The following is a 23990-nucleotide window of genomic DNA, read 5'->3' on the forward strand; positions in this document are numbered from 1 at the left end:
ACGTTGCAGAAAAAGAATGGTGTATCCACAAGGAAACTGGCTGTTTTAAAAGCTCCATAATTAACCATCACTAGTAGAGTGATATCTTTACTGCAAACTGCAATCAATGCATACAACTCCCCTGCAGCACACTTTCAGCAAAGTTTAGTAACATCATAAAGCACGACTTCTGATTTCTCAACCCAAGTCTAGTGGGTATTTCCAAGAGTGTGCTGCCTAGATTTATTTCATCATTCATCTATGGTATTTTTCCTCTTGCAGACAAATCTGGTAAGAGAAAGAACCTCTGAACAACCACTTTCTTGGCTTGTCTGTATTAATGGTACAGTTTTTTCCTCAAAAAAACATTTCATAAACACAAGTATTTTTCTGAAGTGCTATGGAATAGGCCTAAAAACAAAGAGATTAATTTTTAAGTGTGTTTATTTACCCAGCATTTGGTATAGCAGAATGAGTCATTCAGTTGCTTGTCCACAGAAGACTCCAACCTCACAGAAAATCCCAAAGAAACAGTGCATTTAGGTGCATTCAGAGCCAATGCCTTTGGTGTTCACATTCACACTAACAAAGTACAGCCTAACTGTAATTTTTGAGTGAACACCAGCTTTGCCAGCCAGTGGTGTCAAAGAAGACTCAAGCATACATTACACTGTCTATTTTCCTGTTCCTTCCCAGGAGAGAACTTTAAAGCTTTTTCATCAGTGTGAGGCAAAGCTGACTGAAGAGAAATTATTCTTACATGTTTTGTGGTTTCTGCTACACCTCAGTTAGTTATTTTCTATGTGGAAAAGTTGAAGGATAAATTTTGGGTCCATAGCTATAAAATAAGTCAGATACACTGAGTGGAGAATTAAGATTAACCAATGCAAGGATAATGTTTAAATTCTTGTTTCCCTTTCATGTATTTTAAATCTATTTACCCCAATTTTTGAAACCTACCATTCTACAATGTGCAGTAAACAAAACTTTTAGAATGCTTCCTTTGGATCTCAACTGAAAATGCTTAAAAAAAATTTAAAATTATCCCTTCCCATCATTTGCTTTGCAGATTCCATAAGTATAACATGAAAAAACGTTTATGTGCTGGTTTGCAGGCATTGCAAAGAGTGTATTAGCAATCCTTGAGTTCTAGTGCAATATATGGTGATTATGCATAGCCAAGCACATTTGATGATTTACTTGAAATACATAAATATTGTTTATATTTTATAAAATCATATGTTTATCTCAGAGAATGCTTTGAAAGCTTCCAAAAATCTGGCACATGAGGAGTCATTTTACATGTATTTCAAAAACATTTGAAAAATGGATGGTTCACACTTCTTATGCCAACAAAACTGGAAGCCAAAGTAATGTTTCAGGACGACAGATAAGCACAATTTTCCCTTGCTTTTGACTTATAAAAGAACACTTTGTGACTAATAATTGGAAAAAAAAAGAAAGAGGAAGAAACGGTCTAATTGTGTTTCAAATTAAGTCTTTCCATTGACTATTTTCAGCTTAGGAAAAGCGGAACTGGAAAAGCTCCAGAACAGACTTTGTTTCTAAACTAAGGACATAACACAACTGGCAGAAAATGAAATTTTTTTTTAGGTCTTTAGAAGAAATATAAACCAAACCTCTGCCATGCCTTGTTTTGTTGCTTATCTGTGACTACTCTCACAAGTTGGAGTCTAACATCCTTCACATCTGCTAACCACACAACACGTGGGCCATAAGGAAAAGTACTCAAGCTTCAAGCTCCCAAAGTACAAAAGCCAATAATGCTCTATTCCTGCAAGAGCTAAAACAGACCACAACTCTTCTTTCAACCATCTACAAATAACAGATGAGATTCAGCAGTCCAACTCTATTTTAAGACACCGTTGCCTAACAAAGATCACGTATATCATCAGTTTATTTGTCTGCATACGTTAACAGTTAACTGCCTTTTCATACATAGCAACATTTAGCAATCCCACATAAAACAGGACCCTCAATAATTTTAAATGGGTAGCAAAGCTTCTGTGTTACACTGCTGCATGGGCAAATGAAATGCTAGCATGTCCATGTAAGAACTATAACAAAATTGCTATGAAACACAGACTTTATTATTCCCTTATGTCCATTTCAACTTTTTCATTTTATCCCACAGGATCTTTTAGCCAGTACAGATTTATTTACGTGTGCTGTGCTTACATGACAATTGCTACTAACTGTCATGCCTCCAAAGCTCCCTTTTTTACCCTGAAAGAAATATTAATGTTTACTCTACACTGCCTTCTCTGTCAAGTGAAACAAAAACCACGTGGGGCTTTATTGCACTGGTCGCTCTCTTCATGACTTTTACCCCTCATGCATCAAGTATAAATCTACAATGAGTTTAGGTAAAAGCTAAAAAATAAAATGCAATTAAATCATGTAGTGTTACCAGCTAAATTTTGCATTATCTTTGTATGAGCAGAATCTCTCAGCTGTGCAAACTGGGTTACAGACATAAAGAGGGGTGGGGGTGATGCTGAACTGTGCCAGACCAGATGGCAGACTTCAAACTTATCTGCAACCTCTTCACTGAGTGTGTGCAGGACAGTAACAATGACTGCCCATGAATGGAGCCTTTCACTCTCCAGACACACACAGCTACATAAGCATCATCAACACAGTTCTCTATTCTCTCCCCTCTGCTTTCCTCTCCTTCTATTCCAGCACAGCTCACTGAAAACAGAGACAACTTATTGCTGGCAGAGGGACCAAAGGAAGAAGAAAAAGATAATATGGGTGGAGGCAACAAGTTAGTCACAGAGACATCATTTCCCCTACCTTCAACTGATGCATGCTATTACTTCACTAATTTAGTCTACATACAAGTAAAGTAACCCCCCACAGAAGCCACATTTTAAGGTGCATGCCACTCATTACACAAGTAAAAGCAAAGAAAACAAAATGCAATATACCAATTTCAGAAAGAATACTGTTCAAGCAAGGATCTGTGAAGCCATTGTGTCAAAGACAAACTTCAATTTAGCAAAAACTTATGGAGTTAGGGTGGGGTGGAAACAATTTTTTTATTCAACAATGCTTAAGGGGAGACTGAAGACAAGAACGAAGTGCAGTCAGAAAACACTTAGTACCACCAAGACAGGGTCTTAAGACTACAAAGTGATAGTCTTTGAAAACATCAACACTCACAATGTCTAAAGAGATAGTGCTAAGAAAGGAAAGGAGGAAATGAAGAAAATAAACCATGATGACAAGTAATAAACCCACCACTTCAGACAACCGAGGGAACTCCAGTCAACTCCCCTGAAAGTGATCTAAAGACAAATTCAGAATGAGTACAAGGATGGTCCTGGCCAATATGACCACTGAGAGTTGTCATCTGTCATCATGCTGATCTATCTGCATATAGGAGATATATCTGCCCAGGAGTTGCCTAGAGCACAGGCTGCTAGGAGGAAGACGATGACAAGAGGTAAGATGTCTGTCCTAATACTCAGGCAAGAAGTTCTGAGTAATCAATTACCACCACCAAGTGAGTTCCTGCTCTCCCTTCCAGCCTCCAGTCCCTGGCTATAACACCTCCCTCATGTGCATCACTCCTCTGAGCCTCTGCAGTTCACCTAAATAACACAGAGTGAGATGCAGAATAGAAGCACAAAGTTTTGGGGTACTAATTACCAGTTAAGTGCCACAGCTGGGACAAGGGAGGAGATGAGAGTGTAAGCAAAGAACTGTGAGGAAGGAAGGATGAGAGGAAAGTGAAGTCATATCCTCCCATTTCTGGTGTCTGTGGAATTGCAGCCTTTTCCTATAATATTGGTCCCTGTTACCAGCCAGAGTATATTAGACTACACACACCTTCAGTGGGCCAGTACATGACTGCTCTTCTACAGGATTTTCCTGCACTGCCAAGTCAGAGAGCTCTTAAATTACACAGCAGAAGTATATTTTAAGATAGAACACTGAAGTTTAATAAGTGCAAAGCCTAATTTCTTTTTTCAGACAAGCATTTCCTCCCATCAGAACTGTCTTCCATTTTACTTAGAGCATAACATGAAGTAGCAGCAGAAAGGATGACTTTTTAAAGTACCTATACTGCCTGGAGAAGACAAAGTATCGGTCAAAAGGGCAGAGCTGCCAAGATACTGACCTCTTTCAGAAGAGCCACAGCAGTAAAGAAAAATTTTAAAGGTCAGCTCACCTACAGGCAGTCTCAAGGAAGACAGGCAAAAGAAAAGAGCTAACTTGAAGCACTACATCAGAATAACAAACCTCAAAACAGATCTGCTGTGACCATGAATAAATTGTCTCCCACTTTCTGCATAAAAACTGTTGAGGTTTTCCCTATATGGACATTAGGACTTCTTCAAAGGCTATTTTCTCAAAGGGATGTTTTCTATTAGAAACAGCACCATTGAGTCAACTGTGGGGGTGGGAGAGTACAATTCAGCCCTACTAGTAAAAGGTGTTTTGGTTCACAACCTAGCCAAGAGGATTAATAAACTCTTAAACTAGTTTTTGGGCACTAAATGAATGACATAGGAAATAAACAGCTTTGTTGATACTCAATGATTCTTCCAAAGAATCCATTTAAAAGCTAAATTCATTTTAAAAACGCAACCACTAAATCTGTCACAAATGCAAAAAAAAAGTTATTTCCCTTTCCTTGTTCACCAGTGACGAGAAAAGAAACTTCTCTGTAAGAAGTCCCACCCCATCATATAACAAATACTGAATAGCTGAGTATCAATTCTGTAAACCTAGGGACAGTTTCTCAGAATTGAACCTTCCTCAGGCTACTGAAACGAAAAAGAATGGAGCCAAAGCAAACAGCATGGTCAATGAGTGCAGAGGTTTCTGCTCTTGAGAGGAGAGCACAATCTGGATCTCAAATTACTGACACTTTCTGGTTACCTCCTTCAAAGGAATCAATCATTCTTATCAACTTATCTGGGCAGAGAAACAATAGTCACATTCTTATATGAGAAGCAATCACTGCGTTTGTACAAAGGCAGCCCTCACATGTCTGAGAAAAGCTTTTGGGGATGATTTTGAGCCTTGCAGTCAGTGGCCAAGCAGTCAGAAAGCAACTGAGACAGCAACTGCAACACTTGCAGCAATACAGATTAGCTTCCTGTGAACACAAAGCAACTTCTTGACCTCTATCCCTTGATTCACCAGTATCAAGGTAATTTAGGGCAGAAGGTGGTTTGTTGATGACTCATGGCACAAAGGATTGAAAAAACCTGGCAGACAAGAAGGGCAATTTTACAGATGCCTCAAGCATATAACTCCCAAAGTAAAAGAGAATTTAGAGGGAGACCTGCAAGATCAACTGCAGAAAACATCTTGCATTAAAGAATCAAAAAATGCAATATTCATGCTTCTCTTATGCTATAAAAGCTAGAGCAACTGATTGATAAAAGTCATATTTTCAGCCTGAGAAGAGACAAAAATGCAAGATTACCTAACTTTCTACATTAAACACAGACATATAATCATGAGTAACAGCTGGAGATGCAAAAAAAAAAAAAAAACAAAAAAAAAAAAAAAAAAAAACCAAAAAAAAAAACCAAAAAAAAACCCCAAACAAACAAAAAAAAAACCAACCAAACAAACAAAAACCCTCCACCCAAAAACAGCAACGCAAATATAAGCCTTATCATGCCATAAAAAGAAAATGATTCTCAAACAAACAACAATATAATCAATGACTGTCATAGGCTGGGATTGAACACAGGCCTACAGCAATAATGCAAAGGTTTGCACTTTAACTTTCCAAAGAGCAAAGGGCACATTTCTATCTCTTTTTCTTCACTCAACAGGAAATCTCCAATAAAAGCACACTGAACGCTAACTTTTTATATGAAAAGAAAGTAGACCTAAACTGTCATTAATTTCTCACTATTTAAAATGAAGATTTAAATCAAAGTGTGACCTCAATGAGTTGATCATAAGACTGACAAGCCTGCATCATACACTTTACATCAGATGAACTTCTGTTGCAGATGTGTAGAACCATGCTTTCAGTACAGCCCATTCAGAGTAGTTTTAATTACTGATTAGAATAAACTCAGTTTGTTCCAGTTTTCTCTCATGAAAGAGAACATGCATATTAGTACAACTGACATGTTAACAGGTCAAATTTCTGTTTCAGAGAGTATTTCTATGAGAGAACTTCTAAGTTTAAGTTCTCAAAACTGACTGGAACATTTTCCACATTTTCTTTCAAGTCACCAGCACTTGCAATGTTCACCAAACTGGCTGTTCTTACTGAAGTTTCCTCTCTAATTAATCAATCTCAAAGCATCAAAATCCCAAATTAATATCTGCTAATGCCGTATTGCAGCCCAGTTATTTTTCTGCATTGTGTATTGCTTCAAAGAGCTCCTCCTGTCATACATTAAACAAGAGTATTAAACAGCAAATTACTGGTATAGTATAGCTCCAGATAGACACCTGTAGATTGCTCCATGCGTTTCAGGTATTAACTGTACTGTAAGAAGAATAGAATTTTGTCAATTGTGCTTTCTTTTTTCCACAGCTGTGCACTCCTCAGATTTAAATTAAAGGCAATATATGATATTTACTTGGAATAAAAATATTAACTACAAAAACATTAAAATGCATGATTGGCTTGAGAGGAGGAAGAGATGGGGAAAGCTCCTAAAAATCCCAAAACCTAGACACATTCTTTACAAGAAGTTTCCTTGCAGACAGAACCAAAACCAGAGAAAGAAGTAAATACAACATGGGCAGTCAACCAACCCCACTGCACTGCAGATGTTTAGCTCTGAGTGTCAGCATGGGGAATGAGGTGTAAGTTTGAAGAGAAAGACCCACAACAAACAAAAATGTTGAATTAGTGACATCCTACCTCGGTGATTGGCTGCCCTTGTGATGTCAAGTCCAGCTCCTGAGGTCTCGTCACCTTATCGATATCCAGGGAGTCCATGCTGGAAGCTGCCGAGGTCACGCTGGAACGGGAGGAGTTACTGATGGAGCGCACCTCAGCATCGCTCACTGTGCCAGCAGATGCTGTCCTCCTGTGCTGGGCAGTAACCACTGGCTTGGTGTCTTCTGCAACAGACTGCTGGGCTGCTTCGTCCATGCTCAAAGAGGCCTTCTCTAACTGTGCAGTGATGTCATCCAGAGACACGTTGGCATGTGATGGTTTAGTCACCTTAGCAGCGGACAATCCTTTCACGCTGCTGTGCTTAGTGGAAGGTCGACTAGCAGGTGGTTTCTGAGTTTTGGGCTCCGTGGCAAGGCGTTTCACTGCAGCATTGTTTGCTGAATGAGAGCCGATGCTGCTGAGCTCCTGCTCTATGGAACAGAGATCAGCCATGAGGGCATCCAGATCCACAGTCTCCCCCTGATTCAGGGCTTCTGCAACAAACAAGAGTAGTCAGTATGTGCAGAGTTATTTCATTTGCAATGTCTCACTTTGTGTTATCAAATCTAATAGCTAAGAGAGCAAAGGAAGCAGCATTTTCTTCTCCCATCTGTAGTGCAAAATATCTGTGCACTGCCAAAACAAAATTCGTTTGCACTACCCTTGACCACTGCAACTTTCACACTATTTAGGTTAAACTCATTTGTCAGCAAAAGAAGTCTATGAATGTTCAGATTACATCTGAAAAGTTTAAACTGCTTTCCTGTGAATGGAATGCAAAAACGCACTTGCATAATATCATGCCTCACTTTTCGAAAAACTGTAGATGTTTTGCTAAGCATTTTTTGCTAAAGTATTGCAACAGATTTAAAAAAAACAAAATCAAAACAAAAATACTACATACATACTCAAACCTTTAAATTAAGGTTTCCTTCTGTTTATCCTGAAAGCATTCTGTAGCTATATTCCTGCATTCTGTTCCGTAAAGCAAGATGCTCTTTCTTCCTGGTTAACAGATACACATTAAGTCATTCTTTCATGAGATCAGATCCCAGAACAAGTTTTTTATACAAGTACTATGCTAAAGTTCTCAAATACTAAGTGTTGTAAAAGATAATGCTTTAGGAGACTCAAATACTTGGAAAAAAAGGACACCAAAAAGCAATGCCTTCAGCAAACATGTTCTCACCTCAGCTATAAGTGTATTTAAATGTTCTTATATTTTACAATATTTTAATTTATAGTTGGAATAGTTTTTTTCTTAAACTAGTATTTTTTTAAACTATATGCGGTAAATAATTCAACAAACCATTCAAATTGTACATGGAGAAGCGATATGAAAAGTTGGCAAGATTGGTCTCCTGGCGGAGAGGTGACCTCTTCACTGGTGCCACAGGCTTGTCTGCATCCAAACTCTGAAAAAGATCAAAAAAAGGGCAAATATAATTTGACAAAGATTTGCTTGTCCAGTTCCTTAAGATGAATGAGAATTCATTTTCTCTAAGAGAAAATTTTCAGAAGTTACTGGTATATATGAAAGCACCCCTGTTTTTCAGGCTTTAGACTGAAAACAAACATCGTCATACTACAGAGATTTAACTTCAGATATGCAGTAAAAAAAGGTTGTTAAACACATTCTGCTTTTTTTCAGAATCAAAAGGATAGAAGCATTTTCCAAATGCTTTTTTGAATGGTGTTAGACACTGGCTCATTTTAAAACAGACAGCTGACTTAGCTGTAACTACCCCTCTGCATGAAACTGCGTAACATTCAAACTGGGATAAGAGTCTGAAATACTGTCTAAAATATCCATCATTAGCTCATGAGCATAATCATGGCATAAGTGCTTAAAAACATTCAATGAAGAATTGTATTTTATTAACAGGGATTTAAATTCACTAAATTCAGAATTTTTTTCAATAGTCTTTCCTGTGAATAACATTAAGTTATGAAAACCGACCCTAGCCAGTTTATGTAGGGCACATTTTTATGAAAAACTAGCATAGGTTAAAAAAAGAAACTCTTTCTAACCAATACACTGAGTTGTTATGTTATGATGGCTAATATGGGTATAGTACTGTAATAAATACCAGGATTTTGTAAGTAGCAAGCAGTAGGGCACTGTGATCCAGCTGCTGACCCAAGAAGTACAGGGTCAGGAGCTGCTGGCCCTGGACTGGAATGTGTTACATAGGGAATCCAGCTCTTGCTGTCACTGAAACTCAACAGGCCTGCAGAACATCTGAAATTAGGCAAGGCTTGTACTGATAAAAAGTTCCTGAAGATCTGCTTCAACGGAAAAAAGTTTCTCACCTAAACTTTTTATGTTCATTTTCTACATCTTTACTCAAGTCTTTGATAAAAAGATCAAATGCGCTACTTTTTCCCTAATGTTTATTCTTCCTGAGCTCCCTTCTCTCCTCAGCTTGGCCTGAACAAAAAAAAAAAAAAAAATAATAAAAAAAAAAAAAAATCTATAACCCTAGAGACCATCAGGGAAACTGGAGACAGAAGAGGCAAGTTAGGCCCCATTCTTTCAGACTGAATCCACAGACACAGACTGCTACCAAACATTTCCTGTGAAGCAAATATATTCTGGTTAAAAGCACCCCAACCATGCTTTGCGCTGGCTTTATTCAAGTTATTGCAGATCATTGGACACACATGTGGTATGCCCTCACCATTATCTGAGCACATTCTCCATAACTGCTAACCCAGCAGTTTGGAGAACTGCTAAAAACTACAACAGCACCAAAAGCTTAATTCTAAATAATCATGAGAAGCATGGTAAAATTTTTTTTCATTTAACTTGCATCATACAGAATAACTTAAGCAGAATAAATGTTAAGACACCAGATATTCACAGAGAAAGCCAATTTATAAACCTTTAAATATTACTGAACTGGTCACAGGCTACTGTCTGACTTGCTGCAAGTGGCAGAGTCAAGCAGTTGGTATTCAACTGAAAAGAATTGTAATAACAAAAAAAAATTATTCTGTGAGATGACTGAAGCCTCCCTCACCTGTGTGAGTTTGTCCAGTTCACCCAGCCAGGCCCCAAACATCTTGTCGAGATCCTGATCTTCCTTATCACTATCTTCTTCTGCACCATGGTCAAGTTCTTCATCTGACAATTGCTCCATCTGGAAAAAAAAAACCAAGAAAAGAAGTTTTGATACTCAAACTTTCTTGTCACTGTCTAAGAAAAATGGTGTCAGCTACCATGTTTCTGAAACTGTTCATAAATCAAAGCAAATGTCCATCCATAAACTCCATAAAAACTCCTGCTTACTAGTAAAGACTTAGTATGGAAGTTGTGATAGATAATTGCAAAGCCATTTTTGCAGTTCACTTTTGTCAGATGATGCAGAAAATGATTAAGAACAAAGTTCACAATATGTAATATACCATCAGAAATTCATGCTAGCCTTGCATGTGCCTTCATTGCCAGCTATTGTTGGCAAAATCTATTGACATTGCATTAGAAAAATTCAACTCCCGTTCCAAGGAATTCAGCTGACCACAGTTAAGCAACACCATTCAACCACAGGAAGTGCAGCCTCACTGCACTGCAAATAGATCACTACACATCTGTAAACAGAAATGCCTAAACAGGCCATAGAGAATGTCAGCAATACATCCCCTGAGACAGTTCAAATCTTGAACACTGACCAGATCACTTCAGTGGTACTGCACAATCTTTATTCAACAAAGGAACTTCTCTCTGGAAGTAAAGAGTCACCACATCTCTCAAGATCCTCCTTCATTCAACAAATTTGTGACCAAGATAAAGATAATGTTCTCCAAAGTTTATCTGTTATTATCTCAGTGAAAAATAACCTTTTTTAAAAATTTCTTTTCCAAACATATCCTCCAGCCTCTTTTATGGAGCTAAGACACACATGCCTTTCTATGTACACTCATACTGGCAAAGACAGGATCCAGCTCAGGAAGAGAATTCACATACTTGCGGGGACAAAAATCTAGGTAATAATTTGAAAGGAATCAGGCAGTACAGAAGCTAAATTTCAGAGATGTGCCACAGAATGTCCAGAAACACATGAGAACAGATCCCCAGCAAAAGCTTCACAAAAAAAAAAATGGTGAGTTGAACAGCTGGATTTGAACAGCCCAGCAAGTCATGGGCTACATAGTTACTTGCTGCATAGCTTTCAGAAATCACCAGTTTACATTTTGTAGATTTAAAAATTAACTAAGTGCTTCTCTTCAGGAAAAGACAAATCTTGGTCTGAAAGACATCAGTGTCCAACATTGCACAGTCAAACTAATAAGGGATGTTAAGAAAAATGACTAAGGTGATCTCAGAGAAAAAAACTGCTCAATCCATTTTTTCTTTTATATGACAGTTTTCATGCAAAAAAAACCTCCAAGATTTAAAAATAGTATTTTCTTATTACTATATATTGCTTTTATTTAATTTTAACTTGATAAAATAGGTCAGAGGAGACTTCAGAGGTGATCTGTAATTCTGAGGTCAGCAGGAGCCAATGTCTCCCATGGATGCAAGACACTGCCATCCAGTTACTGTAGGCAAAGCTGCTTCAGTCTACTACCTGAACTTCTACTTTGGTAGGAGAGCAGAATGCACGTGCCTATCTTAAAAGAAGCAATAACATTAAAGCCAACTTTAATGTCATGGCACACTGCACTGCAAAAACACTGAACACATTAAATTCATCATCTGAATCTCCTTTCTTCCTCCACTTGCTTTGAGTCCTGCACTTTAAGAAATGAAGGAAGCACTTCCTAAAATCGAAGGGTCACGATGAAATTAAAACAAAACCAATATGCTTATGTAATACTGCTGCATCCTTCCACCAAGACTGCAGCAGTTTTTAGAGTCTGTAAGCCAGGCATGCCTTCCCCAGCAAGATTCCTCTCCACGATACCTCCTGAGGCATCATGAAGTCCTCCCACATACAAAACTGGAGACAGCATGGTAGCAGCAACTCATATTCTGCCTGAACTTCTGCAAAGCCAACCTAAGCTGTGTTCCACTTTTATCCCCCTTCAAAAAGCTTTGCCTTACTATTTCTTAGGCTCTAATATGGACCAGAAATAATGTAAGCTCAAGACAAAACACATTATATTTAAGGTGACATGGTCAAACTGCTGTAGAAGTGCTCACACAGCATTTCTCAATGTCTAGATACATTTGAAGAAAACATTTTTTCTTTGAAATCTAAAGGAAGCTATTAAAGGGTGCCTTATGAAATATGACTACGAACTAGCAAATCAAATAAATTGAAACTGTGATATAAATCCCTCAGAGCACAGTATTTACAGAGACTTCACAATGCTAGCTTTTCCCTCTTGGAGTTGCTTCTAACACTCACTCTAGCTAGATGGACTTGTTTTGCATGCATTCATTATACTCACACTGTTCATAACTCACCCTTTCATTAAGAGAGAAACTTGCTCTTTTTACTAATATTTCTGAAGATCTAAGACATGGAAAGCATTCTCAATTTCCTATAAAGTGTTACTTTAGCTATTTTAACTTGGCATCAGAGACACTGCTTTGGTTCCAGTTACTCTGAAGACAGAATTAGCAGCCTAAAGAAAACTTTTACAAGTGAAGTACTGTTGTGTCAGCATGTCTGGCACTGAACCCTGGAGTACTTGCCAGCTCCTTGTAGTCCCCACCCAAGCTTCCTAACGTCAGCTGCATTTCCTATGAGCCAGTCAACATTAACTTGCAAAAGGCACACAGAGGTTAGTGTCTTGCTTCAGAAACAGCTAATATTAAGTCACAAGTTCTGCAAAAGGAAAGCTTAGTACAAGTTCCACAACTGGAAGACATCCCAAAGGACACTAATTAAAGAATTAATTCAATAAATGAGGGCAGAGACAAAATGCTCAGAAAGCAGTATATGAACTTATTGGCATAAGAACTCAAAACCTTAGCCATTTCAAAAAAGAATGCACATTCCAATTATAAACTTCAAATTTTACTTTTTATAGCCATTTTCTTTCTCACTGTTGTTGATCACAGCAAACATGCACTGCACTTTAGCACATTATGATCTAAGTGGGAGTTATCACACCTTTCTAAGGATACAATATCTTTATTTATAACAAGAAATAAAACCAGCATAAGGGGCGAGGGGCTGTGTGTTTTGTTTAGTTGGGTTGGAGTTTTTTTTTCTTAAAGGAGTCATTTAGAATTGAGTTAGATGTAAAAAATGGGGAAAGGATGATGGGTCTGATGTGATGCCATAAAGTAAGCTGCTTACATTCCTAAAACATTTACAGGGGAACAGATTTTAAATAGCTTTTATTTCTGCCTAGCTCGAACCAGATGATATACCAAAGTAACTTCAGGATTCAAGTTGTTTTTCAACACCTCACCTTCTATTCTCTTAGAGCATATGTCAAAGTGGAGCACAAAGAAAATGAGCAGCATCGTTCTGGGATACCTGGATAAAATCAGTATCAACACAGTGTAGTCTTCCGGACATGAGGCTTCCTGCACTAAATAGTGGTGTATGTATCATTGCATTATCCACTATGGACTGTGACAGTCTCTTCTGTCTGTCTGAAATGCTGTTCAAACACTGCACATTCATAATCACTGTAAGCCAACAATCTAGTTTCCAAAACAGTTGATTAGATTTTACCTTTAAATGCATGGAGCACAATATTCTAGTATAAGGTTATGAAAAATTATTAAGGCTTTCATTAGAAGTTACCAGTTGTACCATGTAATCATAACCTACTATTTTAAATTACAGTGTAAAGAAACAAAACTCACCAATACTTTAGGGGAATAAACCAGAAAGATTTACTCTTTCAAGATGATTTTTATTTTCTTAGTATGCCAGGACAAGCGTAAGATATTAAAACACATGAGGAAAGATGGAAAGCCCAAGAGAAATGCTTCAGATATACCATTTCAACATTTTCAAGAAAAGACACCACCACAGAATTCTGAAATGAAGAAACAGTTTTCTTTATATCAACAGCTTTGGGACAGAGTTATCAAAAGTGTATCTTAAGTATCTTTTACTGAGACCCTGGCATGAGGGAAGTGTCTTTCACTGAGACCCTATCCTGCACACTTAACATGTTCAGACAGTAGTTTCTACCTTAAATTAACCAAGTTGATTGAGACAAATGAATTTTTTATTATATGGTTAATATAATAAAGAAAGAGTCTTTCCTTATAAAGAAAAGACTGCACTGAAAAAAAAAGCAGTTGTAAAATAATTAAGTTGCAAGTTTTCTCCATAACACAATTCACTGATGATGCAAAGACTAAGAGAAAGAAAAACAGAATTCTGAGTTCAACTGGAAACACTAATGTGCATAAAGGGTTAGCAACAAGAATGTGTTTATTCTCTATAATTTCAGAAGCAGTATAGTAAGGATTTTGAACTATAGATGCTTAAGTACGTTCAAAACCAACTGACAGCATAAAACCCCAAAATGAAAACATACCATCTATCAGCCAACTAACTGATGTTTCTACCTCCAACCTTTCTTATTATTTAAATACAAGCTTGCACAATGTTCTGCTTGGTCCTGAAAACAGTAATTTGCCTTCTGAAAACAACTACTGAATTTGTTACAATGCTATTTTAGGGATGCACTAGACAAGACACAAATGTTTCAAACACTATCTCAAGAAATAACTTTTTCTGCATTTTAACATCTAGCCTCAAGAACTACATAGCATGCCCTGGTTTGGGAAACACACTCTCTCTAGACCTCATCTGGACATGTAAATTCCTTCATTAGTGATAATTCCTGTGCTATTATGCCAATACCCATTTCTGTTAAAAAGCTGTATATGATATAACACTACACTAATATACCATATGAACAGATAAGTGTAGAGTGCACACATAAATATAAGATTCTAGCAGGTTTTCATCTCTAATATTTATTCACCTGACTGCTTAAAGAAACAAGGCTACCTGAACAGAAAAAAAAAACCCTAAAATGCTTTTACAAAACTGACAGGCAAAGCCCACATCCCTGTTCTATGTTTCTAGACATTTCCATAATTAAAGTCATGGAAACAATGATAGGTACTTTGAGCACATATATTCATTTGTATCACATTAATACTCCATCCATGTGACAGGGACCAATCAGACCTGGCACACTTTTCAGTCACAGATTCTTATGCCATAACTGACACTGACACTCTTCCCTTAAATTTAATACTGCAGCACACTAAGCCAGTGACAGTGCAGATCACTTGCTTTAGTACTTCTGTGTTACTTCTTAATAAGCATAAAGTATTCTGAAAATAATTACTCCTGAAAAAAATATTTGGAGGGGGATTAGAAAGTTATAGGAAGCCCTTTGTGCATTATCCAATGTTCTATAACCCAGTTTATGTTAAAAGCAATCTAAATGAAAACCTGAACAAAAGAACATTTGTTTTCTTTAAGCTTCAAATAGCATACTAATAGCTGAATACCTCCCAAGGCTTCTGCACCACAGACATTTCAATGCCTCTCAAATTCAAAAAGTAAGATACAAATCTGTCAGCCAAAAAATTCAAATTCAGAATGTTCCAAATGAAAAAATCTTATTTCAAGTGAAAGTCTGTTTCAATGTGCTGTTTTCAGCCAACTTCGAGTTTCATTTTTCTTTTTTTTAAACCATGCTTCAGGCAATAGTTTTCCAGACTTGCACTAACAAAACAAGGTGAAAACATGCTGAATGTCCTGTAAAAGACAAATCTTCAGACACTTCATTAAAAGCAAAGAGACCTTTCACAACCAATACTCTGAAATACTGTGGGTGACCTCTTGAAATCTGTCCAATCTTGGACATCAATACACGTTTCACAAAAAAGCAGTCATATGTCAAGATACTGTAGATATGATTTAGGCATACAAAGCATTCATTATTACTGTGACAACCTTGGATTTAAGTCTACCATCTATTTCATGTCTTTCTTCCCTTAGTCTCCAGCTGATGAAGGTGTTTTTCTTCACATCAACACATTATCTGCCACAATTCAACTTATCTGTCCTTTCCAACTCAACTACATTCCAATTATTAAGGAAGAAAGGGACTCAGCATTGCTCTGGAAAATCGTTTTTATTTAATTCCACATTTATTTTTTAAAACAAACTAATTAGTAGCAATTTGGAAATAGCATTGGCAAAAGAGAAATGTTAACACACGGGGGTTCTTTAAGCTGTTCTTCAAAATTAAAATAGGTCATTGTACTTCAGCAAAAACTACTATTCTTCAAACAGAGGAAGTCAAGAGCAGAATATGCAACATACAAGATTTATTCAGAGCAACTAGGAGAACAAAGACAATTCCAGAATACACTGAAAGAGTTTAAAAGTGATGTACAGTTTGAGTATATTTCTTTTCAAGTCTTTTACTTTTTCTCAGGCAGTTGGTCTAGACTGCAGAACTCCCTCAAGTCTGAAAACCAGGCATACTCACCTTATGGTCTTATTTTCAGGTTTAACTGGGAGATGCAAAACAGGACAGCCCACAATATTCCCTCCTTTGCCCACTGATCCCTGCAACATGCAAGAATGTACCTTGGAAACCACAGAAAAGAAATCTGCTGTCTGAAAATGCATGTTTTGAACTGCACAGGCTACAGTTTTAATAAAAGATCAACTAAGGCTGCTGAAAGTAACAGTTATTCAAACATTCACAGCGTGATTTCTAATGCTCCTCTTAAAATCAGGCACATGCCCATGCAAGAACTTGCCTTTGCCTCTAGCTGTTTGTATTTCAAGCCCAGTCAAACAACAACCTTTTTCACTAAGCTCATAAAATATTTTTCTTTACATTATTTATGAGTTTGTTATATAAATATTTATAGCACACAAGTGAACACATAACTTACATTTTAACAACTGCTAATGAAACAATTGTTTGAAAAAGCAACTGGAAAAAGAAAAAAATCTTCATCAGATACCAGATCATAACATCAAAGCAAGTTGTCTCACTGCTTCTGGAATCCCCCAAAACACATCAATGCTGTATACAGCAAACACAGGTTTTCTGAAACTTGGTGCAGTTCATGACAGCACTCTTATCCCTCTCACATTCTAACAGACTGTTTAACAACCGCCCCCAGAAATTCTAACCAGGAAAGTCACACATATCACAGTTGCTCCCTGGTCTTCCACAGATTTAATACCTAATCTTTAGGAAAAAGCAGACACAGATATGACAACTCAGTATTCTTCACAGACAATATGAAAGAATCGAGCTCTTTTTGGCTAGCAGCATGAAGAAACAGAAAAACAATTTTCATATTCGCATCCTTTGCAGCTCTCTTTGTATTTAAGCAGAATTTGTACACTCGCGCTCTAAGTTTAGTTCACACTAGCACATACAGTTTCCTGAAATAAACACACTGAAGATACCAGAATGTTTACTTCATCATCTTGATTTGGGAAATCATTCTGATGTGCCACAGCAAAACCACCCACAGAAAACCCACCCATCCACCTCTTCTTTGCCTGAAAGCTTTGAGAGGTAAAATGGAAAGTGCATCAAACAGAACAGTCATAGGGTTGGTTTCTGGTTTTAAGCTGCCTTTGCATTATTATTACTTTATATTGACTCTACCTTTCCATAACTGCAACCTGAAATTTTAATTTAGTCTCCAAAGTGTGCCTCCTCGTATACTGGAATACATTTATAAGGTCTTCTTTCCTGTAGAAAGGAAGCTCCAAATTATAGAAATGCCAATACAAGAATCTAACTGCATTTGAAATTAGCGCTGTTGGGAAGGCACACAGTAAAACCTTTATTCCCTCCAATACATTTCAGTGCCTGACTCACATCTAGCCAAACAGATGCTGCCTTGAAAAGAAGGGGCTTTATCAATCATTGCATCCTATTTCCTGAACCAAGATTCCAGCCAGAGTACCCAAGTGGACATTAAATTAATTCCCATAAAAAGAGCATCCTAGATTACATCATGTCTCACTGAATAGTCTTTATGAAGACAACCTGAAGACGACTATAAAAAAATACTTAGATCATACAAACATAACTTGCCTTAGCTAAAGTATTTTTCAAGTAGAGAGAAAAATAACCCTGCAAAATAACACTCATTAGTTGCAGAAGCCAACATCTTAGATTCACCAGCTGAGACCAGAGAATTTTCAGTGTTTAGCTTGTCTTCAGTAGGCAGAAACTACTTAGAAACTTAGAAACTACATTAGTGCCAATTTTCCGGAATCTTCATCATGTGGTTATTGTAATGCAAATACTGCTGTAGCATCTCTTTGTATTCAGTTTTATCTTTGGAATGATGCATAAAAAACAATAATAAATATGAACACGCAGACTAAGAATAGGTATGAATTTTTTTGTAATATTTAGCCTTATACACAGATCTCAGGGAATACCCAAATATTGCTGTAGCTGTGGCCCAGTAATAACAATCACCAGGCTAACAGCAGCACTTTCAGGATCACCCCACAGTTGAGAATAAGCATTAGCCAACCAATCACTCAAAATATTCACATCCTTTTACAGACTGGTCTGTTGTGCCTGCAAAGGGTCTCTTTCCACCAGGAATAAATATTGAAAGAAACTAATTTTTACACATACACTAAGCTGTATTTCAACGATAAGAGAGCAAAATAAAGCAAGCAACTGTCCACCACCCATAAAATTGAACATCTCAACAGTGCTTACTGTTGTAAATGGTATAAATGAATGATTAAACCAACCAGAAGGGAAACGTAAGAAAATCACTTAGGTCATAGGTCAAATTACAATGCAGGTGAGAGTACTTCCTCATAAGGCTGAGCTACTCTATGCTTTAGTACAGTTAAAAACTAATTTTTGTTCAAAGGACCCTCTCAAAGGTTAAAAATAAGCATCATGCCAATGCTCACTTAAGATACCACAGCAGACACTGGAAATCTGTGTGATGTGGGTACTATCTAGACTCAGAAGTAGTTGCCAAATCCCTTTCCACAAGGACCTAGTGACAGTCTATGAACCATGGCTCAAAAAACAGATGAGTAATGCTTTAGCTATGATAAATAAACAACATTCTTCACAGGTTGCTTTTATGACAGGGTATATATTTTTTATGCTCACCTCAGCTGGAACAGGCTGGAAGGCAACTTAAGTTTCCTGGTAAGAATTAAGACTACATTGTGAAGAGATGCATTTCATTATAGCCAGAACTACTGTCTCCAGAAAAAAAGGTGAAAAAAATCAAAAGCACAATTGCTTATTTTTCAGAAAACCCACAAATGAATGTTTGATGCCTCCAAAGAACATAGTTATTTCACTGTTAGCAGTGAAATAACTATGAATCACCACATTTTGTTGTTTACAGCTAGCCATGACAAAACAGCATGACACTAAGAGACACCACATAGAAAAATATTTAGAGGATGAACAGGGGAATAATCTTTTGGCTGAAACATTTCTTTAAGAAGGAGTAAGTATATTCAATTTATAAGACATGTGATTCACATTAAACCCACCTCTAACAAACTGAGCAGAAGAACACTGCCATAAACCAAAAATAAACACATCTAAACAGGCTATCCCTGCTCAACTAGTTTTATATTTTATGCCACTAATAAGACCAGCTTTAAGTACTGCAATTGGCAGTCAACTTTCATCCTCCAACTTCATAGCAAACTGTAAGGAGAGACATAAAACCTCCCCTCTATCCCCATCACTCTTTTGCATCACCAACCTCTTCACAGGACATGTGTTTATTAAAGTGTGAGGTAGATGACAGGGGAAAAAAAAGAGGAAGTACATGCTGTACCATGAAGTTACCATGAGAAATGGAATTACAATGTAAGGAGAGGTTTTTTCCATGCAAGAGCTGCGTTCTTGTGGGAGGCTTGGAAGAACTGCATTGAGGGAGCAGAGGTGAGAGAGAAGGGCTCAAGAGAGCCTTGTACATCCAGAAGAAAGAGTGATGTGGGGCTCTGGACAGAGATGCATCGCAGCAGTCAAGACTGGAAGGAAAGGCTGGAAGTCATCAGGAACAGGGCAGCTTTCTGAGAAAGGACAGGGGAGGGGATCACTTGGCAGTAAATCAGCACTGCTCACTAGGCAGAGATGTGAGGCACACAGGCTGAAAGGGTCCCTGCCACACAATGAGACTTGGCAGCAACTGTGTGGCATGAAAAGGAGAAACTACAGACACGTTCTTCGTTATATGGATATAGGTGAAAAAACATGTTTGTGAATGTCAAAACTGAAGCAGAATCACTGCTTCAACAGAGTATTTTATCAGCATCTTCCCTTGAGTCTTGCAGGTGATTAGGCAAAATTTCAGATACTCATAAGACTCATATGCAATAGTAAAGAAATAGAAAGCCAACATCCTGCTGCATGAACATCAATTCACCATTTTCCTTGGTGATATTTCAAGAATCCAAGTTGTATTTTGAGAATTCCACCAGCTGAGAGAAAAAAAAAACAAACAACACCTGAAGGAAGTCCTACACTTGCTCAATTCTTCTTGTTTTTCTCCTCAAAATGTAAAAGAGAAGCCATTCCAGAAGTGAAGCCAATCCACAAAGCAGTTTTTGAGCAACATCCGGTTGAGCAAGATGCCAAAGCTGGATGCCACCACCACCTTTCTCCAGTAAAGCCTGAACAAATTCCTAAAGAGGAGAGTCTTGAGCAGATTTAGAAAGACATTCTCATCACTGATAAAAGCTGAACATACAACTTAATTCTTATTTGTCATTTTATCAGATTGTCACTGAAGAAAGAACTCTCTCCAGAGCTTCTGACCGCTCCCCCCAAAACCAAGCCCAGGAGAAGAAAACAAAATAAACAACACTCCACCCTCAAAAATTAAACCAAACAAAAAACCCAGAGAAAACTGACAATAGTTCTCCTGACGGTTTTTTCTTTTTTGTACTTTCTTCTCTTGGGATTTTTCTTCTACTGTTAATTCAACATCCTTTCTCTCAAGGGTGGTTTAATGATCTTAAATAGCTCACACAATAGCTCAAACCAATATCAGTAATTGGAGGTACAGAGCTATGAAATTTATCACACACTGCCAACAGGAATCTAAACATTGCCTATTAAGCACTGACCTTAATCTCTAGCATATAAGTCTTCTGAAACTAATTAAAATTGTTTTAAAATTAATTTTGTCTACTTAAGATATTCTCTAAAGATATATGTTCATAATGAAAGGCTGCATTACTTCAGTTTCTAAATAAATCTTGGCACCAGAAAGTGAGGAAGGGAAGCAGGGAGAAACACTACAGCTGGGTACCACTCCCTGGAAAAAAAATATTTAAAGCAAGAAAGCAGCCTCAACATAAAGGCTATGTCAAAGGTTAGAGAAGTCTAAAAGCCAGTTAACACCAACTGATGCATTGCAAAAGACTTTATCTAGAATTTAATTGCCTCAAGATTAAGATCAAATGTAAATATTTAACACAGAATCAATATTTTAAAGTGCACGTTCCTGAAAAAGTAAGGAAATTACCTTCCATAACAAAAAGGAAAAAAATACAGTGTAAGTTCTGCCACTGAGGAAGCAAACATGAAATTTTTATACAGTAAACAAATCATGAAGATGGGGCTGACAGCTGGGTTTTGTTAAAGGAGGACTTTAAACAGAAGTATTTAAACTCATGGGATTAGGCCAGCATTCCTAAGAAATGCAGTCCAGCTCTTGAGCTGCAGAGACCTTGTCTAAGCAGCTCAGCAAATGAGTCACATAAACAACTACTGTAAACTCTGCTGCTACCACACTTGGTAGCTTTGTGAATGAAGCTTTTCTTGCATATGAAAACTAAAGAGAGAGTGTTTTGCTACTGGAACGGGGGGCAGGGGGGAGGAGGAGGAAATAATCAAGTAAATCAGCAGACTCCATCCTGCCACTTAAAATCATAAATTTCAGATTTTCTTCCCAAAAAATTATCTTTCCTCAATCACTTAAGCTAATGAGGCACTTAGCATTCGATTATTCGTATCTCCTACCCAAGTCTGATGCTGTGGGAAAGACAGGGCAGATTTAGATGAAAAGTAAAACAACAGCATAGGCTGACTAAAATAATCTTAAAGTTTATAAAAAACATTTTTAAAAGTAGCACTTCTTAGATCAGATTGATACAAAGCCATCTTAAAGTAACCACATGAACTTGTTTTATGTGTAACTTTCTTTTTTTTAAATACAACAAAAATGAATGAGCTTTTTTCAACATCTTCTAAGGAAGGTTCACACTGAAAAATATTATATATTATTCTCATTTCCACACTGAGAGACACAAATTCAGAGGGACAGGAATGAGATACTTCAGTTATCAGTTTGGGGACAGACCCCCTCCTCTCACTGCTGAACCATGAAGCTCAAGGGTCTGCAGCTTCCAAGCATTTAAGGATGGTACTCTGCAGCACAGAGCAGCCTCCCACAGAGTGTCAGCAGCACAAGGCAGGATATTCTTTCCATAGCTGCTACTCAGAGAGGCTCTCCTCCACCACGCTGGATTTGGAACATGCTACTCATTGAGAAGCCACAGGTGAAGACAACTTACCTATTTCTCAAGACAGACAGGGCAGTAACTTTCAAAATAATTTCCACAGCCCACATTCAAGTTTCCCATAAAAAGCAACGCTGGGAGCAGGCTCTGTGACATACAAAGGTAGCAGATCATTTGTGCTTGCCCCTCCAGAAACAAATTCACCTGGAAACACACATTGGGTTGTGCATACCCAAGAGTTCCAGTCACATAGGAAAGGAGGGGCTGCAGCACATCTTCCTCCTTTTTCCTTCCTGTCCTCCCCTTGGATAAATATACCATCTGTTCAGATGAAGAAGCCGAGCACCAAAATATTAGAGCACTCCCAGTAGCAAATCCTTGCATTTGCCCTGTTCTCAGAAACGTGCCAATGGCAAAGGGGCAGCCTACCTCCTACCTGCATTGCTCTGCAGGATCAATGCATTCATCAAATACACCCCAAACTATTATCAGCTGACTAAATCTATACACACCTTAGCAAAGCATTTGTGAAATTCAGTCAGTTTCTTATTGGTATCAGCATTTAAGTGCTGCAAAATAGTTTTAAAAAAACCAACCAAAAAAAACCCCACAACACATTTTGGATGGAGGTTTTCTTTGCACTTAGAAAACCCTGACACAACTGGCTCAGAAGCAGTGAAATTGTGAAGTTATCTTTGTCTCTATTCCAGGGTAAACTTTCTACACTAGTTTTCAAAGGAGTTTTTGGAAAAATGTCTCTACAAACTTTCCTGATATCTTATTCTGTTTTAAGCTCCCACTCCTCCAGTTTCAAACAACAACTTACACATTAAAGCTTGAGCCAGGCTAACCCCTCCTTGCTGTTGTGAAAAGGAAGGAATCTCTTTCCATCCATTATCATGTTGCTCCAGATCACTGAGCCTGCTCCACCTTCTAAACTATCAGAAAACCCACTCAACACTCCAAACACCAAAACAGTATTCTGCTGAGGTCACAAGCAGCAATAGATTGCCCTGTGACTGGACAAATATTAGAGTCAATACTTTGTTTTGGGTTATACCAGACAGCTGGGAGAAGGGACAGGGAAACAAGTGGGACTTCCCCTTTCTGGAAGCAGCAAGTTCATCTGTTATCAGGCTCACTTGTAACCTGCAGCTCCACTTGTAGCTCAGAGTGTACTGTAAGATTCAAGCATTTATTTTATGTTCTTAAGCTCATAAGAAACAGAAAAGCCTACCTTTGCCATTAATACAGAGACATTTTTCAAATGCTACCTGCTGTAGAGCATGCAATCACATACATATGACACTGAAAAACCAGTATAAGTTCTGCAAAATCTGCATTTATGTTAAATTTGGATCAGTTTTACCAAATTAGTAAAATTACAAGTCTTAATGAATTACTTTCTCTACAGACATGTTTAAACCTCGTACTTTTTATTACAAGCACTTAATGTTTCAGTACTTTTCAGATATCAAGTTAATCCCCAGAGAAGACCACATTTAAACAGAAGCAGGAACAAGGAAAAAAACCCACAAAGCATTACCATCCATAAATACATTTATAATTCTGAACTCAAAAAACTTCCAGTTTAAACTCTGTAGCACAGAAGCACAAGAAAACACAGCATGCCCATGCCATTAGCTTTCAAATTAGTG

The 23990-nt window shown here is 37.6% G+C and overlaps 1 protein-coding gene across 3 annotated transcripts in view; it reads right to left on the reverse strand.

Moving 5' to 3' along the window:
• RAPH1 (Ras association (RalGDS/AF-6) and pleckstrin homology domains 1) overlaps positions 1–23990 on the reverse strand; it is a 79082-nt gene that overhangs the window by 35705 nt on the left and 19387 nt on the right. For 2 of the 3 annotated variants that reach the window (XM_063162290.1, XM_063162293.1), the window contains exons 2-4: positions 9898–10017; positions 8184–8289; positions 6857–7368 (exon numbers count right to left, since the gene is read on the reverse strand). In XM_063162290.1, coding sequence (XP_063018360.1) covers positions 6857–7368; positions 8184–8289; positions 9898–10017 — 738 coding nt within the window. Of the gene's footprint in view, positions 1–6856; positions 7369–8183; positions 8290–9897; positions 10018–16315; positions 16395–23990 lie in introns of those variants that run through there. The other variant, XM_063162292.1, reaches the window with a different exon arrangement.

This window comes from Melospiza melodia, chromosome 8, assembly GCF_035770615.1.
Source record: "Melospiza melodia melodia isolate bMelMel2 chromosome 8, bMelMel2.pri, whole genome shotgun sequence".
Taxonomy (NCBI): domain Eukaryota; kingdom Metazoa; phylum Chordata; class Aves; order Passeriformes; family Passerellidae; genus Melospiza; species Melospiza melodia.